Genomic DNA, 16,929 nt, shown 5'->3' with positions numbered 1-16,929 from the left:
CACACACACGCACATGCATTCATACACAGCTCACACATACATTCACGTGGGCACGCGTTCAAACACACATAAACTACACATACAGTCACATACTCATGCACACTTCACAGTCACTTGTTAGCACTCACTGGCAAATATAGAGCTGCACACACGTGGACACTAACACATGCACACATGTGCACACACGTGCACACTCACATATTTCTGTGCAGGCATCTACAAACTGGCACCTGTGTGCACACACACATACTGGCCCACATGCACACAAACATGCCCACTGTGGAGTTAAAAGAGGACATGACCAGTGGGTGACCTAAGAGATGTTTAACTTACAAACAGAGCTGGTGCCTTTGACCGCGTGGCCATCCTGCAGACCAAGTGACAGCAGGTTTGATAATAGGAGAACCTCCTGGAACAAAGCCTTCCCAATAAGACTCTGAGTAAGCATTAGAAACATGTCCCTTGTAAAGCCACTGGTAAATGTTTACACGGAAAGAATGCTCTTGAGAAAATGTTTATATTCCTGCTATAATTGCTACCATGTGTTTTATGGCATATTAATAATTTGAAGATTTTGCTTAAAAGTATTGCCTGTTCTAAATAAAATCACTTATGATTCTTGAAGTCTTTCATCCCTTGCTTCTCAACTATTTTATGTCTTATCTTAAGTCTCTTTAATTCCTCACTCTCGGACCTGTTGTAGACCTGGACTCTACAGCCCATGTGCCCACACACATACACACATGCACCCTGGAACATGTGTGTGTACACACACAGGAACACTGACCCACACACACACGGGCACACTGGCCCATGTGTGTTCACAAGCACACACACACACTGGAACACATGCACACACATACACATCAGCACATATGCACACTGGCCAATATGCATACACACTCATGTACCTGTATGTGCACACGTGTGTGCACACACCTGCACGCGAGCAGGATGGGAAGCCACGGTACAGGCAGGATACAGCCCTTTGGTGTGGCTACAGTGGAGCAGATCCTACGCGGCAAGCATGGCCTGGATTGGGGAGGGGGAGCAGAAATCGAGGGCTGTGGGGCTGGGTCTGGGGGAACAGACAGACACTGCAGAGTGTTATCTTCTCTATAACGGAGGACACCTCTTGCTTTGTGAGTGAGGGGAGATGTGTGTACCTGAGTTCTAAGGTAATTACGTACCCAGAGAACATTAGAAGCAGGGTCACTGACAGCAGCAGGGTCCCTGAGTGTGGGAACAAGTGTCAGAGCTTAGCTGCCTTGAAGAGCTGTCCATTAGTAGGACATCTGTGAGCATAGGAAACAACACTCATAATGGACAGAGCAAAGGGCGCCTGATGGGTCATGCCCGTGTGCGGTCCCTTCACTCCACTGTGGACAGAGTCTCTGACCTGCTTCTGACCAAACACTACAAATCTGAGAAATAGACTGGAGCTGGTTACAACTCATAGGAACACTGTAGGATGCAGCAGCACCCCCACGGGGTTTCAAGGCTCGAAGCTTCATGGGATGAGAGGTCACTGCCTCATCCTTCTCCTGTGAAACAGCTGGAGGGCTTAAAGCATCATTCACTCCTTTGGCTAGCAGTCGACAGCCTTAATCACAGCACCACTAGAACAACTTGGCCATTGTCAGGAAGATGGGACACCACTCCTGTGAGGATATTACAGTAAGAGCAAAGGTGGGGAGATTTTCAGACATAATTAAGACCACACACCAGCCGACCTTGAGGATAATTCAAGGGCACACTGTCCTGAGTGGCTTGATCTGTGTGGCCGTGTCCATGAGGGAGGGTACAGGCTGCCCTGACATCAGAGACGTGGAGAACAGAGACTCGCTTTCTGTCACTGGCTTTCAGGTTACAGGCAGCACCAACTCCACACCCACAGAGAAACCAAGTCCACCGAGGATCACAGACATCTTGGAAAAGGGCCTTGTCCTGGCTGGGTTTCCAGATGGGAACACTGTCCAGGAGACACCCCTATCTGAGCTTAGTGGGGATGCAGGCAGGGGTACAGCCCAGGAGACACCCCAATATCAGCCCTGTGGGGGCCCAGATGAGGGTACAGCCCAGAAGACACCCTAATCTCAGCCCTGTGGGGATGTAGGCAGGAGTACAGCCCAGAAGACCCTACTCTCAGCTCTGTGGGGATGCAGATGGGTGTACAACCCAGGAAATATCCCATTCTCAGTCTTGTGAGGTCTCATATGGGGTACAGCCAAGGAGACACCCTGATCACAGTCCTGTGTGGATCCTGATGGAGTACAGCCCAGGAGACACCCCAACCTCAGCCCTGTGGGGATGCTCATGGGGGTATAGTCTAGGAAACACCCCAATCTCAAACCTGGGGACCCAGATGGGGGTACCGCCCAGGAGAAACCCCAATCTCAGCCCTGTCGGGACCCATGCTTAGAATCTTATCCACAGAAACCAGGAAAAGAAGTCAGTGAGCACAAATTTGTTATGCTGTCATGGATCTAACTGTACCCCCAAACACGTGTCAGCTTGACAGGGCACGGTTCTCAACGTCCCGTAACCATCGGAGAGTGCCAGAGGCAGACCTGTACACGCACACCAGACAGGACTCCAGGCAGGCACAATGTGTGACCACCTTCAGAGTCTGCTCTCAAGTGTGAGCCACCAATTAGCTGTAAGGGGATTCCAGTGGCCCTTCCTCCATCACAGCGTGGTCTCACCGAGAGGCATTTCCCTGGCTGTGGCCTGCATCATAGACACAGAGGCAAACAGAAAAGGAAGGGCTTCACTAACATCATGAAAGGAGACCCAGGGGTGGGACACACCTCTAGACCCAGTCTCTGCCCAGAGGAACTTCTAGAACTGGAGACACAGCGAGAGAGCCTCCCCAGAGTCAGCATCCTCTGTGTGAACAGGCAGCCTCCTAAACTGCAGGGAAGAGCAAGGATATCCATTTCGAGACTAAGGTGCACCTGAGCCAGGCCATGGCATTTTCAGTTGCTTCCCATGCATCTAAAGGTTGGACAATGACTAAGGAAGATCAAAGAAGAATTGCGGTTTTGGGACTGTAATCTGGTAAAGAGAATTGTGCGTTTCATGTTGCCAAAAGAACAAACACATCTGTCTGGGACAGAGCGCAACCAGCGTGCTGCATAGATAGCTGATATCACAGACATCAGACACGTTTTCAGGAGGGAGCAGTTCTTGAAAAACGGCATCGTGCTGGAAAAGATGGTAGATCAGGAGGAGAGGAAGACCCTCAGAGGGACGGATCACCGCTGTGACTATCACACTGGGCCTGAGTGTGGCACAGATTGTGAGGACTGAGCAGGACAGGGTGAGTTCACAACACTATGTCATCGTCAGCTTGGTGACACCTCACAACAACAGTTACAAACTGAGAATGACTGCTTGTTAAAACCACCCACTTGTGGTATCTCTGTCACAGCACTAAACAACCAGCACTAAACTAAACTACCTGTCTGTCTGCAGGGACCTGTGTGCTATGGTGACTCTGGACACTCTGCCACCTGGATTTAAAACATCAGCAGGCCCACCCCCACTGAATGGGGTTAGGAGAGAGTAAGACAAACTAGGAAGAAAGACAGTCCGTCCATTTCTGACGCAGCAGGCTTTGGAAACCCTCCTAACACCAGAACACCGACGGGATCATTTGGCACCGAAGAGGAGCCCTCGGGTTGCAAGGACTCAGAAGGCGACTGGGCAGCACAGACTTATCATCACAACGTGGACAGAACAAAGCTTCCACCCAAGGAAGGCCCTTTGCTGACGTGACAAGACTCAAAATGAGGATAAACAGCTCCAAACATCAAATAACAACTGGAAAAATTTAGATGGAATGCTCACCCATGTTTATCACAGCTTTGTTCACAATAGCAAAGAGTTGGAAACAACCTAAGTGCCCATCAACAAACAAACGGATAGAGAAGCTGTAGTATATTCACACAATGGAATTCTACGCTACATTGAAAAGCAAGGAACTCATGCAATATTATTCAAAATGGGTGACCCTGGAGGACATTATGCTGAGTGAAATCTCTCAGTCACAAAAGGATTAATACTGCATGGTGCCATTGTTGTAAAACGGGACTGACATTGGGGTTGGAGGGAGACTGAGAAAGATGGGATAAATTATGTATACTGCATTGAAACAGATGAGGGAGAAAACTGTTTAAAAGGGATATGTGATTGGGTATTGTTGTCATGACAGGAGTCCAGAGAGAAGGCTACACAGTGGAGTGGACCTGGGGGGAGGGACTGAATAGTAATGAAAGAATTTTTCTTTTACTTTTCAAAGAGAAGAACAAACTGGAGGGGAGGGGTGGGCAGGGAGAAAAGTGCAACAATGAATGAATGGAAATCCAAAATATCTGAAAATTTTCATTCAAATTAATAATAATAATAATAATAATGCCACAAATAAAGAAAAATTAAAATGAAACACGTAATGATGGACAACGTGGGCATCAGTGACCGGACACGGACGGTACTGGCCATTTTGAATCAGACAATAACGTGACTGTAATGACATCCACATTATCACCCAAAAGAGCATTTCAGGAGCTGATCTGAAATGCAGTGTTGTCAGTGGCTGGATAACAGCCGCACGTATATGCAGAAACCCTGTTCTTCAAATAACAAACGTTATTCAGGTGTTAAGTATGAATCACTAAATTCAAAGATGAAAAAGCAGAATTTCTCCTAAAAGGACTGAACAAGCAATCGAGAGGCATTCATAATCATCGGTGCTCGGAAGGCAAAAACTGGAAACAAAGGAGGACTGGTTGTAGGAAAAATAAGGCCTTTTATTCATTGTAAATCTCTATTTGTTTTTGTTTTTGTTTTATTTAATTTCTTTATTTTTCCTTTCAATGAACATCTACAGAGATTTTGGAATTCCATTCATTCATTGTTGCACCCCTCTCCCCGCCCCCCACCCCCCACCCCCCCGTTTGCTCCTCTCCTTCAAACGCAAAAGCAAAACTCACTCATTGGTACACAATCCCCCCACACCTCCCCCAATCCCACCCCCAACCCCAAATATAATCCACTCTGCAACCCTCATTGTGTACTCCTATGATAAGCATAATGCCCTAAAATATAATACTTTTAAACTATTCTCTCCCCCATAGACTTCAATGCCTTAAACATATCTCATCCAGTTTTTCTCAGCCTTACCCCCACCCTGATGCTAGCCTCATTCTACAACAGTGGCACCATATAGCATTTGTCCCTTTGTGACTGAGATACCTCACTCAGTACAGTGTCCTCCAGGGTCACCCATTTTTAATAAATTGCATGAGTTCCTTGTTTTTCAATGCAGTGTAGTATTCCATTGTATGAATATACCACAGCTTCTCTACCCATTCGTTTGTTGATGGGCATTTGGGTTGTTTCCAACTCCTTGTTATTGTAAACAAAGCCGCAATAAACATGGGTATGCATATATCTACTTGGGTGCCATTTATGGTCTCTTTAGGGTATATTCCCAGTAGTGGAATTGCTGGGTCAAATGGTATCTCTATTTGCAACTTTTTGAGAAAGCGCCACATCACTTTCCACAGTGGTTGCACCATTTTACACTCCCACCAACAGTGAATATGGGTTCCAGTCTCTCCACAACCTCGCCAGCATTTGTTGCTTGCTGTTCTGTTAAATTTTGCTAGTCTTACTGGGGTGAGATGATATCTCATAGTTGTCTTGAAATCTCTATTTTTAAAAAAAAAACAACACAAAACCAACAAGTGTTAACTATGAACTTCACATATGGAGTACAGAGGAATCTGAGAGACTACATTTGTGGAAAGAGACATTGGAGAAGCTCAACCCCAACAGTCAAAACAAGCCCGGGTGCTGACTGTGGAACACAATTATTCATCTGCAAGTTCAAATTGAAGTTGAAGAAAATAAAAACAAGTTCACAGAGCCAAAACATGGCTCACCTGAGTTCTAAAACCATCTCACCATTAGAGCTGAGGCAGTGAATGCTAATGACCAAAGACCAGACAAGCGGTTGGATGACATCAGGGACAACATCCAAGAAGAAAGCAAAATGTCACTCCAAAGACAGGGAAGAAAGAAAATTATCAAAACAAATATCAGAAGTGATTCTGGAATTTTCACTAGAACATAAAAAAGCCAAAACAAAGGGAAGAGATACTGAAGTAAGAGCACTGAACAGAAGATTTCAAAGGGCACCTCAAGGAGATGAAGCAAATTATAACCAAGTGTGCAGATACCAGGAATTAGAAAACAAAGGGAAAGATTCACTCAGCAGTTCTCAAGATGAAGTAACTGAAAAACAAATCCAAGCTTTGAGTTGCAAAACTGAAGGATTCTCTGGGCAGAATATCAAATGATGCAGAAGCAGCACATGGCCCGTGGGACCCACGGCAGAAGCCAAAGGCCAGAATGAAGGCAGAAAAGGAGGCCCGGAGAACTGACGGGCCAGCGACCAAGGTGTCAGCAGGTGCGGCCCCGTCCACGCCTGTTCCAAAGAGGGATCCACACACTGGAAATTTTCAAACAGTATCGTTAACTCCACACACAAGCAAAGTCTTCCTGAATATTATTTCAAAACAGCTGTAGGAGTACGTGGATAGGGAACAGCCACACATAAGATTCCACACATACAAGGTCTGTCATCTGATCCACAGCTGACCCTCCAGTGGGTTTTTAGAGGCTGTAAATCGCACAGGAGACTGCCATCCTCCTCCGATGAAGCAGCTGGTGGCCTCGAACTGTGTGTCTTTGGGTTGACAGCACAGTTCTTCTACCACTAGTCATTAAAGCTGAGGTGCATCGGAAGAGTGATGGGAGAGGAAAGTTTGGCGAACGGGTGGTTTTCTGCGTCTCTGTCCAAGCCCAGGCCACTGAGCTGGGTACGTAGGGCTTGGTCCTCTGTATGCTGTAGCTTGGACAACACCTAAGAGGAGGATGTCTCTCTGATACGAGTAAGAGTTGGATGACAGGCCTCTGAGGAGTTCTGCGGGTCTCAGGCCTCCTGGACGACAGAGCTGCCTCCTCCCCGAGAGGTCTGCCCCTTCTGTGGGCGCTGTTGTAGATGAGAGACATCAGCTTCATTCAGAAGAAAAGGTGGTGTGTTCAACAGACTCTTCCAGGGCAAACCTGCAGGACAGAGCAGAGCAGCCCTGCAGAGCTGCCTAGTCTCTGAAGAAGGCTGTTTCGTCCTTCTGCGGATACACTGGTAGGTTAGAACCTCTGACATTTCTGTCAGCAACCAAGCTTTCAATGGTGTGCCACCAGGGATTCTTGCCTTCCTGCTTCCCGGAACCAAGGTCCCTCCAACGTCAGGGACACCCCTCTCCCCAAGAAAGGACCTCGCGCCCCAGAGTGAAAGGCAGTATCTCAGGGAGGAGAAGCGGGGGTGCCGTGGCTCGGTAGAAATTTTGAGGCACAATTCTGGGGTTCCTCCACTCAGGTGCAAAGCCCCTCCACTCAGGCAGATGATATCTGCCATCCTGGGCATGAGGACTGGGCCATGGGAAACCAACCCACGATGGTATGTGAGCCACTAAATGCCTGTCCCTTCCTGAGCCTCCTCCCTTCCTCACCAGGATGTACAGACAAATCAGAAGCACAAACTTCATAACTGTACACAGTCTCTGAGATATTACAAAACAAATAACTACCATCGAGTCAGGACTGACTCATACCTGGCATCTGAAAACCAATCTTGCAGGACTAGACTGTCCATCTTCCTCCCATAAAGTACCTGGCGGATCTGAACCACCCACCTTAGAATTGTTGTTATTGTGTACCGTCAAGTCATAGCTGACCCTCCAGTGGGTTTTCAGAGGCAGTTAATTGCATGGGAGGAGATTGTCCATCCACTTTCCATGGAGCAGCTGGTGGATTCAAACCATGTGCCTTCGGGATTGCAGTGCAGCTTCTTGTCATTACTCACATACAAGTTCAAACTTGAAGCTGAAGAAAAATAAGATGCACAAGAACCAAAAACTGGCCGTGAGTCTGTCCCTGAATTAAAGACCATCTCAGGGACAGATCTGAGGCCTTGAACACGGATGAGTGAAGGTCAGGTGAGCTGTGGGAGGGTATGAAGAATATTATCCATAAAGAATGCAAAAGGTCATTACAAAGACAGAAGAGGAAGAAAAGGCTGAAAAGGATGTTAGAAGAGACTCTGAAAATTGTACTAGAGCACAAGAAGCCAAAACAAAGGGAAGAAATCAGGCAGTTAAGGAACTGAACAGAAGATTTCAAAGGGCAGCGCGGGAAGACAAAGCAAAGTATAATAAAGAAATGTGCAAAAAGCTGGAGTCAGAAAATCAAAAGCCAAACTCACTCAGCATTTCTTAAGCTGAAGGAAGGAAATGGAGAACAAATTCAAGCCTCGAGTCATAGTACTTAAGGATGCTGCGGGCAGAATGTTGAATGATCCAGGAAGCATCAAAAGAAGATGGAAGGCGTACACAGAGTTCCTGTACCAAAAAGGCCTGGCTGACACAGAAGAATTTCATAGAAACAGCATATGATCAAGAGGCAATGGTGATGAAGGAGGAAGTTCAAGCTGCTCTTAAGGAATTGCCAAAATTAACAAGGCCCCAGGAATTGATGGAATACCAATTGATATATTTCAATACACAGATACAGCCCTGGACATGCTCACCAGGTTATGCCAAGAAATCTGGAACTGACTGGAAGAGATCCATATTTATTCCCATTACAAAAAAGGTGAGCCAACAGAGTGTGGAAATTACAGAACAATATCACTAACAGAGCAGGGAAATACTGTATGGTTCAAAATTGGAAAAGGTGTATGCCAGGGATGTGTCTCCATACCTTTTCAACCTGTATGCAGAACAGTCTGAGAAATTGGGCTCTATGAGAAGTGTGGGGTCAGGATTGGTGGAGATCTATCAATAATCTGTGTTATGCAGATGACACAACCCTGCTTGCTAAAACTGAGGAGGACCTGAAATGCTTGCTGCAGAGGGTCAAGGACTGCAGCCTTCATACAGTATGGATTGAGGCTCAATGTCAAGAAGACAAAGATTCTCACCACTGGACCAATTGGCAGCATCAGGATGGATGGTGAAGAGATTGAGATTGTTCATAGCTTTAGATTGCTTGGCTCCACGGTCAACACTCTTGGCATCAGTAGCCAGGAAATAAAAAAAATGTATTGTGATGGGAAAGTCTGCTGTTAGGGACCTCTCTAAAGTACTCAAGAGCAACGGTGTCACTCTGGAGACTAAGGTGCATCTGATACAGGCTATGGTCTTTGCAATCGCTTGTTATGCATCAGAGAGCTGGACAATGACTAGGGAGGATAGAAGGAGAATTGACGCCTTTGAGCAGTGGTGCTGGAGAAGAGTATTGAATGTACCATGGACTGCCAAGAAGACAAACAGATTCATGCTAGAGAGGGTTAAACCAGGCTGCTCCTTGGAGGCAAGGATTCTGAGGCTTCATCTGACATACTTTGGACATGTGGTAAGAAGGGACAGGTCCTTAGAGAGGGACATCATGCTTAGGAGGGTGGAGCAACGGCGCAAGAGGGGAAGACCCTCTATGAGGTGGATTGATTCAGTGACTGGGGTAATCGGGATGGGAGTGTCAGAGGCGGTGCGGTTGACACAGGATAGAGCAGAGTTTAGGGCTGTTGTACATGGGGTCGCTATGAGTTGCAAGCAACTCGACGGCACATAACAACAACAATAACAACACCACTAATATCGCACGCAAGCAAAATCCTGCTGATTATGCAAAAGCAACTGGAACAGCACATAGTCAGAGAACTACCAAAAATACAAGCTGGCTGTAGAAGTGGCCATAGCACTAAGAACATCATTGCCAATGTCGGATGCATCTTGGCTGCAAGTAGTGAGTACCAGAGGAATGTCTATCTGTGTTTCATTGACTATGCAAAGGCATTTGACTGTGTGGATCATAACAAACTGTGGCTGACTCTGAGAAGATGGGAATCCCATAACACTTGATCGTGCTCACACAAAGCCTATCTATACATGGCAGTTGTCAGACCAAAGCAAACTGCATGGTTCAAAATCAGAAAAGCAGTGAGTCAGAGACGGGTCCTGTTTCCATACCTTTTCAATTTGTGTGTGTAACAGATTATTTGAGAGGCTGGACTTTATGTGGAGAAATGTGGCATCAGGATTGGAGGAAGACTCATCAACAAACTGCACTATGCAGATGACAAAATTTTGCTTTCTGCAACTGAGGAGGACATGAAGGAAGCATTTGCTGCAGAGGGTCAAGGACTAAAGTTTGCAATATGAATTGGAGCTCAACATCGAGAAAACAAGGATTCTCACCACTGGGCTAATTGGTTGCATCATGATAGGTGGATAGAGATTGAGGCTGTTAATAGTTATAGCTTGCTCGGCTCTATAATCAACACTCTTGGCACCAGGAGTCGGGAAATCAAAAAGTGAATTGCATTAGGAAAATCTACTCTTAGGGACCTCTCCATAGTACTGAAGAGTAAGGATGTCAATCTAGAGATTAAGGTGCACCTGTTCCAGGCCATGGTCTTTGCAATTACTTGCTATGCATCAGAGGGCTAAACAATGACCAAGGAGGACAGGAGAAAAATTTATGTCTTTGAGTTGTGGTGCTGGAGAAGAGTATTGAACATACCATGAATGTCAAGAGGACAGGTTTGTCTTGGAGAAGGTGAAACCAGGCTGCTCCTTGGAGACAAGGATATTTAAGATCCTTCTCACATACTTCGGGTATGTAGCTAGGAGGGACCAGTTTTTGGAGGAGAATGTCATGCTTGGAGGGTTGAGGGACACAGTACAGGAAAGACAGACCCTGGATAAGATGGATCGACATGATAACTGGGGTAATGAGGGTAGTGTGTCAGAGAGAGTGAGACGGGCTCAGAATGGAGCAGGGTTCAGAGCTGCTGTGCACAAAGTCGCTATGAATCGTAACTGATGTGACAGCACATAACATCAACCACCATCACCACCTTGGAGTTGGCAGCGCAATGTCCTACCCACGAGGCCACCAGAGCTCCCTTTGGGACCCAGGAAGTACCAGGCAAGAGGTAGAGCTGGTGCTAACCCAGGCGTCCCTCACACATTACGTGGTCTGGGGCGTGTCCCCTGTACTTTGAGAATCTGGAAACCATTACTCATAAGTTCCGTGAAATAAAACAAGCACAGAAAGTCCCAGCATGGCAGCCCTGACTGTGGCTGGCAGGTCAGAGGGCAGGGCAGAAGCTGGACATCATAGAAGCTGGGCAGACGGTGACCACAGCATGCAGCCTCACCCTGGGGATGCCCCAAACTTCAAATTCCAACACCAGCTTCTGTTTCTCCTCACTGCATCCCAAGACACTTACCCTGACGGCTTTCTCAGTTAACTGTCGGGCTATTCTGTATCTGTCTAGTTTAGGGAAGGAAGTCAAGTCTTGGGAAATCCCTCGTTTTGGTCCTGTAAGAGAAAACAGACATCAGGACCAAAGCTTCCAGCCATACGCACACCTGTTACGTGAGTGGGAGGAGGACTTCAGGGGTCCAAGGCCATTCAGGACTGCGGCCCTTGCTTCACCCCAACTGACTGTGTTTTCCTGTTACACTCGCCCTACACCACCCCCAGGTTCCCCACACCCCTCCTCCTACATTCATCTTCCTACACCTGCTCCAACACCCCTCTTCCCGCACCCCTCCTCCTGCACCCCTCTTCCCCCACCTTCATCCTTCACCCCTCCTCCTGCACCCGTCCTCCCTCACCCCTGCTCCCACACCACTCCTCCCTCACCTTCGTCCCTCACCCTTCTCCCTCACCCCTCCTCCCGCATCCCTCCTCCCACACCCCTCCTCTCTGACCCTCCTCTCTGACCCCTCCTCCCGCATCCCTCCTCCCACACCCATCCTCTCTGACCCCTTCTCCCTCACCCCTTCTTTCTGAACCCCTCCTCCCACATCACTCCTCCTCCCACACCCCTCATTTGGTTGAGGAAGACCCTCAACCAGATAGACCGACAGCAATGGGCTCAAGTGTGTCTGAGATGATGAGGACGGCACCGGACAGGACAGGGTTCAGGTCTGTTCACGGGGTTACTAGGAGTCATACTAGACTCGGTAGTGCCTAACATCTGACAAAGGAGTCTTTCTAGAATGCACATATTTTCTACAAACCAGTAACGCCCACCACCCAAGTTAACCATTGCTGTGGTCATCCACGAAAGAGGAGCTCAAAATGGCCAAAAAGAACATGGACAGAGCTCAGCACCTGCTCAGTCTGGGAGCTGTTTAAGAACACTCCAGAAGGGTCAAGTTTAAGTCCACCAGACCAACAATGTCAACCACAGCTGAGGGTGTGGAACACCAGGAACGCAGGAGTCGGGGACACTATCTGAGTACCTGTGTGCTGCTCTCAGGGCCTGAATACTTGCCAACAAACACACAGGTGTCTGACCAAAAGGTGGGGAGACAGACGTCCTTGTTTATGGTACAAGTGCAGGGGTGGGTGCCTCTCATGCTCTCACCCCACCTGGCTCTCCCCAGGAAGCCCGAGTCCTGAGGTGGCCACTCTGGAGGGCAGGCCAAGTCTGAGGAAGAGGAAGCTGGGCCTCAGGGTGTCTGGTCCCTGAACTGTTCTGGACAAATGCCCACAGGCCTGGCCCACCTTGCTGGAACAGGAAGGCCCTATACGCCCCGGTGTTGTCCGTTCACACCTGTCCTGGGGAACCAGTGGAGCTTGGAGAGCGAGTGGGTGGCGCCCGGTACTCACTGTTGTCTTTTCTGTCTTCGCCCGACAAGGTGCAGGAGGCCCGCTTCCTCTCGGCATGCTCGGGCTCCATGGCCAGGTTCCCCGGAGGCTCGTCCCTACCCTCCTCCATGGCGCCAGCATCTACAGGAGGAAGTGACCTAGCGGGAGGGCGCCCCAGGACTCGGCTGGAGGGTGGACAGGCCCAGGTCTCAGGGTCTCCGGGGCAGAGGCGGGCTTGGAGGAAGACTCCAGGGAGGGAGGAGAGGGGGCGGATCTGGATCCTGCATGCCCAGCTCGGCGTGGGGAGTGGAAGTGGGGGAGCACCAGGGTTGCAAAGACAGGCGGGGCGGGGCGACTCCCCAGGTTCTGAGGCCCCGGGAGAGGGGGGCTGGGGCTGGGGGTATGTGGGCTGGGACAGGGATCTGAAGGGCGGGGCTGGTGTCCCTGCGGGACAGAGGGAGGGACTGCGGCAGGGTAGGGCTGGGGTTCTGAGAGAGTCGGCAGAGTGGGCGGGCCTGGGATTCGGAGGGCAGCGGGGAGGTGCTCACCTGGGACTCCTCCCGCCGTGCTGACCGTGACCCCCTCCGCGCCACGGGGCGTCCAGCGGTTGCCGGGGGCAACAGGTGGGGGCGAGGCGCGTTTTGCAGCTTGGGGACGCAGGCGAGGGGGCCTGCGCAGCCGGGGGGCCCCTGCTTGGCGGGCGGCCTGGGGCGTGGGGCTGCGCGGCCTGGGGGGCCCTGGGGACCGGGAATGGTGGCCAGGGCCTGGGCGCCGGGGCCTCGGAGGGGGCTCGGGGGGGCGTCCCAGGGTGAGGCCAGAGCTGGCGCAGGATCGGGCCCCGAGATGCTGGATCGCCTGGGTCATGGTGTCCTTGGGCGTGTGGCCACGTTGCCCTACCTCATCAAACAAACCCGCCCTCATGGTCAGAGGACGCCCCAAGTCACAAAGACCCTCGGCCTGAGGACGCCCCAAGTCATAAAGACCTTCGGGTCACACCCTGCCCCCTCCCTCCTTACCTAGTTCAGCTTCTCCCCCCACCCCCACCTCCCTGAGATCCGCGCCCCGAGCCCAAATGCAGGACAGCTGGGCAGCGCGACTCAGGCAGGTGCAGCCCAGCCGGGTGGTGCAGGGCTGGGGGCTGGAAGTGAAGTGCTGGGGCAGCCCCAGACCGGACCCGCAGGAACCACAGCGGCCTTCACCTTCCGAAGGGCCCTCTCTGCTGACCCTCTGTCCAGGCCCCGCTCTCCGCTGGCCTCCACCCCGGTCACTCCTTCACTGGATATAAGGTTAGATTCCAGGATTCCTTTACCCTAAACCTACACCCCCCTGGCCTTCTGAAAAGCCTGTCTGTGGCTGTGGGAAGCTCCCCGCTGGTGATTCTAGATACGCCTGCCCCAGAGGGTCCTCCAGGTGGATGTTTCTGGAACAGTTCACTCAGCCTTGGTCCTGAGGTTCACCCCTTTTCAGCAGCCTGTGGTCTTAATGGGGCCACCCAGGGACCCTCAGGGCAGCCTGCTCTCCGCTGGTTTCATTGTTTTGTTTACCTTTGTGTTAGAATGGACCCAGGAATGACCCTCCAGCTGGTTTTCAGAGGCAGTAAATCCCACAGGAGTCCCCTCTGGTTTCTGGGGTGGTAATCTTTGTGAAGGGAGTCTGGTGGCCGTGTTCCTCCTGAAACATTCCCGTGACCACTAATTATTTTGGTGCGGTGAGTGTGTATTTCTTGAATGTGTGTCTCATCCTTTGGGTGTGTGACTAGGCAAGGTTATTCCTCGGAAAGGGACATCATGTTTGGAAAGTGGAGGGTCAGTGAACGGAGGAAGACCCTCCATTTATTAGAACAATGAACCCAACTGTGTCAAGAAGAAGAGTGGCACATGACAGGACAAAGATGTCACAGAGGATAGGACAGAGTTCAGATCTACTTTCCACAGAGTGCCCTTCAGATCCCTGTCCCAGCCCCCACGACAACAAATAGGGTTTGACGTTTTCATCTTTGCAGAAGCAGCCGACCACAGCTTCCTCACACAGGGCAGCTGGGTTTGAACTGGAATCATTAACCACTGGGTCACCAGGGCTTCCCACACAAGGGTCCTGGCTTCAAATCCCTGTTACTTTGCATTTAACTCAGAAAGGAGCTGCTGCTCCCACTTGAAAGTGACCCCAGGGCAGCCTGGGAGAGAGGAGGCAGGGCTTCTCCTTCTCCCCAGACTCATTATCTGCTTTCACCCTGGGAGTAATGCACCCCTCACCAGGAGTCTCCCTCAGATCTCTGGCTGGAGGAGGGCCTGGTCACCCCTTTATGGGGTTCATGGGTGTCTGTCCCATTGTGAGCCCCTCAGGACCCAGGCCCGGGCCCCTGAGGCGCGTGGAAGAGGCCAGCCCCCCGGAGTTAGCGTTTATTGTTGAAGCAGCGTTAAAACACACCAAGCAAAATGGAATGAAAAGAAACAAGTACAGCTTTTAAAACCCGAATAAACGAAAACGTGACAATTTTTAAAACCACATTTCTGGGGTGTTTCCAGCTCTCTGAAAGGAGTTGGCCTTGGCTCCAAGACTGCCTCACCGCCCTTGTGCCCCGGTCCTGTCCCTGTCACCGCTCTCCTGTCTGCTTCTCAGAATATGCCTGGCAAGAGTGGGCTCCAAGGGCTCTGGCCAGCAGCTGCAGGTGGGGCAGGTGGTCCTGACGGGAGTCTGCCCACCTCTCCCTGGTCCCGCTGGCTTGGAAACCTGGTGGAAGTGTCTCGCCACTGGAGTGGTGGAGGGCTGGCCGTGGCCCACCCAGGGGGCGCTCAGGGCGGCCAGCCCAGGCACTGGTCCAGCCTCCTCTGCAACCACTGGACACTTCCCAGGTGTCAGACAGGCTTCCCTCCTGCTTCCCTGAAGACAGTGCCAGCTTCCAAAGGTGACACAGAATGATGGTGGCTGGTATACCAGCCGTTCTGGAAGTGAGAGACGGGGGCGAAATCTGCAAGTCCCCCCTTTGGCCCCTCTGCCCTCCTCCAGTCCCAGCTTCATTTCAGTGGGTTCTAGTGGCCTTGTCATGCAAGAGGTGACAGGGCCCTATCTCACCAACACTGGACTCTCACGACTGAGAGCAGGGACCACACTGCCTGCTCTGGAAACACCCCAGACTATGTGGAGCTGTTGCAGCCTCTGGAGGTGGAGGCAGGCAGTGGGTTTTCTGGAAGACTCCAGGGACAGCTGTGCTCCGGGGCAAGATGGTGTGCACCCGAAGAAGACGCGGCTTGCACTCCCTTACTGTCCCTGCGGCCAGAACGCTGGCTGTTAGGGTGCATGAGGACCCATGCCTCACGTGACTACAGGGACAGAGGACCAGAAAGGCAGGGAACTTATGAATGAAGTCAAGATCTGTGACTGAGGGAGCTGGGGTCCACAGAGGAGGAGGGAGCTGAGAAACACAGAAGAGGGGGGAGATGGAGTCCACCGGGGAGGGGACAGCTGGGAACCACAGCTGGGTTGGGGGACTGACTTGAGCTTTGAGTTAGCATGGAAGTAGGGAAGGCTGGACGCTGGACATCCAGGGAGCCTGGGCCTTGGAGCAGAGTCCTGAGGACAGCAGATGCTGGAGTGTGGCCCAGCCCACTCCCAAAGCCTCACACACGTTCTGAACTGAGGCTATTGGGAGGTGAGGGGGCTAGAGTGGGTCTGTTTTATCATGGATTCAAGGGCTCGAGACCTCAAACACTGGGTGACCTGCACTCCCAGGAAAGCCTGGAAGGGCTGGGGGCAGCTCGTGGCTGGGGCAGCTCGAGGATGGGACAGCTCGGGGATTGGGGGCACCTCAAGGCTGTGGCAGTTCGAGGATGGGACAGCTTGGGGGCTGGGGGCACCCCGAGGCTGGGGCAGCTTGGGGGCTGGGGGCACCCCGAGGCTGGGGCAGCTTGGGGGCTGGGGGCATCCCAAGGCTGGGGCAGCTTGGGGCTGGGGCAGCTCAGAGGCTGGGGGCAGCTCAGAGCAGAGGTGTCAGGCCCTGAGTGCCAGCTCCTGAGTGCAGGGCTGGGGGCTGCTCCTAAAGGGCTCTCTCAGAAAGACCCACACCTCCGGGGGGGCGTTTCTAGGGGTTCCCTGTATTCATGGCAAAGCACAAAGAGCCCATATAACCCTAGGGAGTGGGACAGTGGAGGCGGGGGCAGTAAGACAGCTGCACTCCGTCCTCTGTCCTCAGCATGG

General features: G+C 51.1%; 1 protein-coding gene across 1 annotated transcript in view; it reads right to left on the bottom strand.

Moving 5' to 3' along the window:
* The window catches only part of TTLL8 (tubulin tyrosine ligase-like family, member 8), a 118,468-nt gene extending 104,869 nt beyond the window's left edge, over window positions 1-13,599 (bottom strand). Inside the window, exons 1-3 of the mRNA XM_006888115.1 lie at window positions 13,284-13,599; window positions 12,757-13,179; window positions 11,363-11,454 (exon numbers count right to left, since the gene is read on the bottom strand). Of these exons, the coding sequence (XP_006888177.1) occupies window positions 11,363-11,454; window positions 12,757-13,179; window positions 13,284-13,599 (831 nt within the window). The remainder of the gene's footprint in view (window positions 1-11,362; window positions 11,455-12,756; window positions 13,180-13,283) is intronic.
* Between the last annotated feature and the right edge of the window lie 3,330 nt (window positions 13,600-16,929).

The sequence above is a fragment of the Elephantulus edwardii genome, unplaced genomic scaffold, assembly GCF_000299155.1.
Source record: "Elephantulus edwardii isolate Elephantulus edwardi_28Jun2011 unplaced genomic scaffold, EleEdw1.0 scaffold00064, whole genome shotgun sequence".
In the NCBI taxonomy this organism is placed as follows: Eukaryota; Metazoa; Chordata; class Mammalia; order Macroscelidea; family Macroscelididae; genus Elephantulus; species Elephantulus edwardii.
Note: the sequence above shows the minus strand (reverse complement) of the source record. Positions and strands in the feature narration are given on the sequence as shown.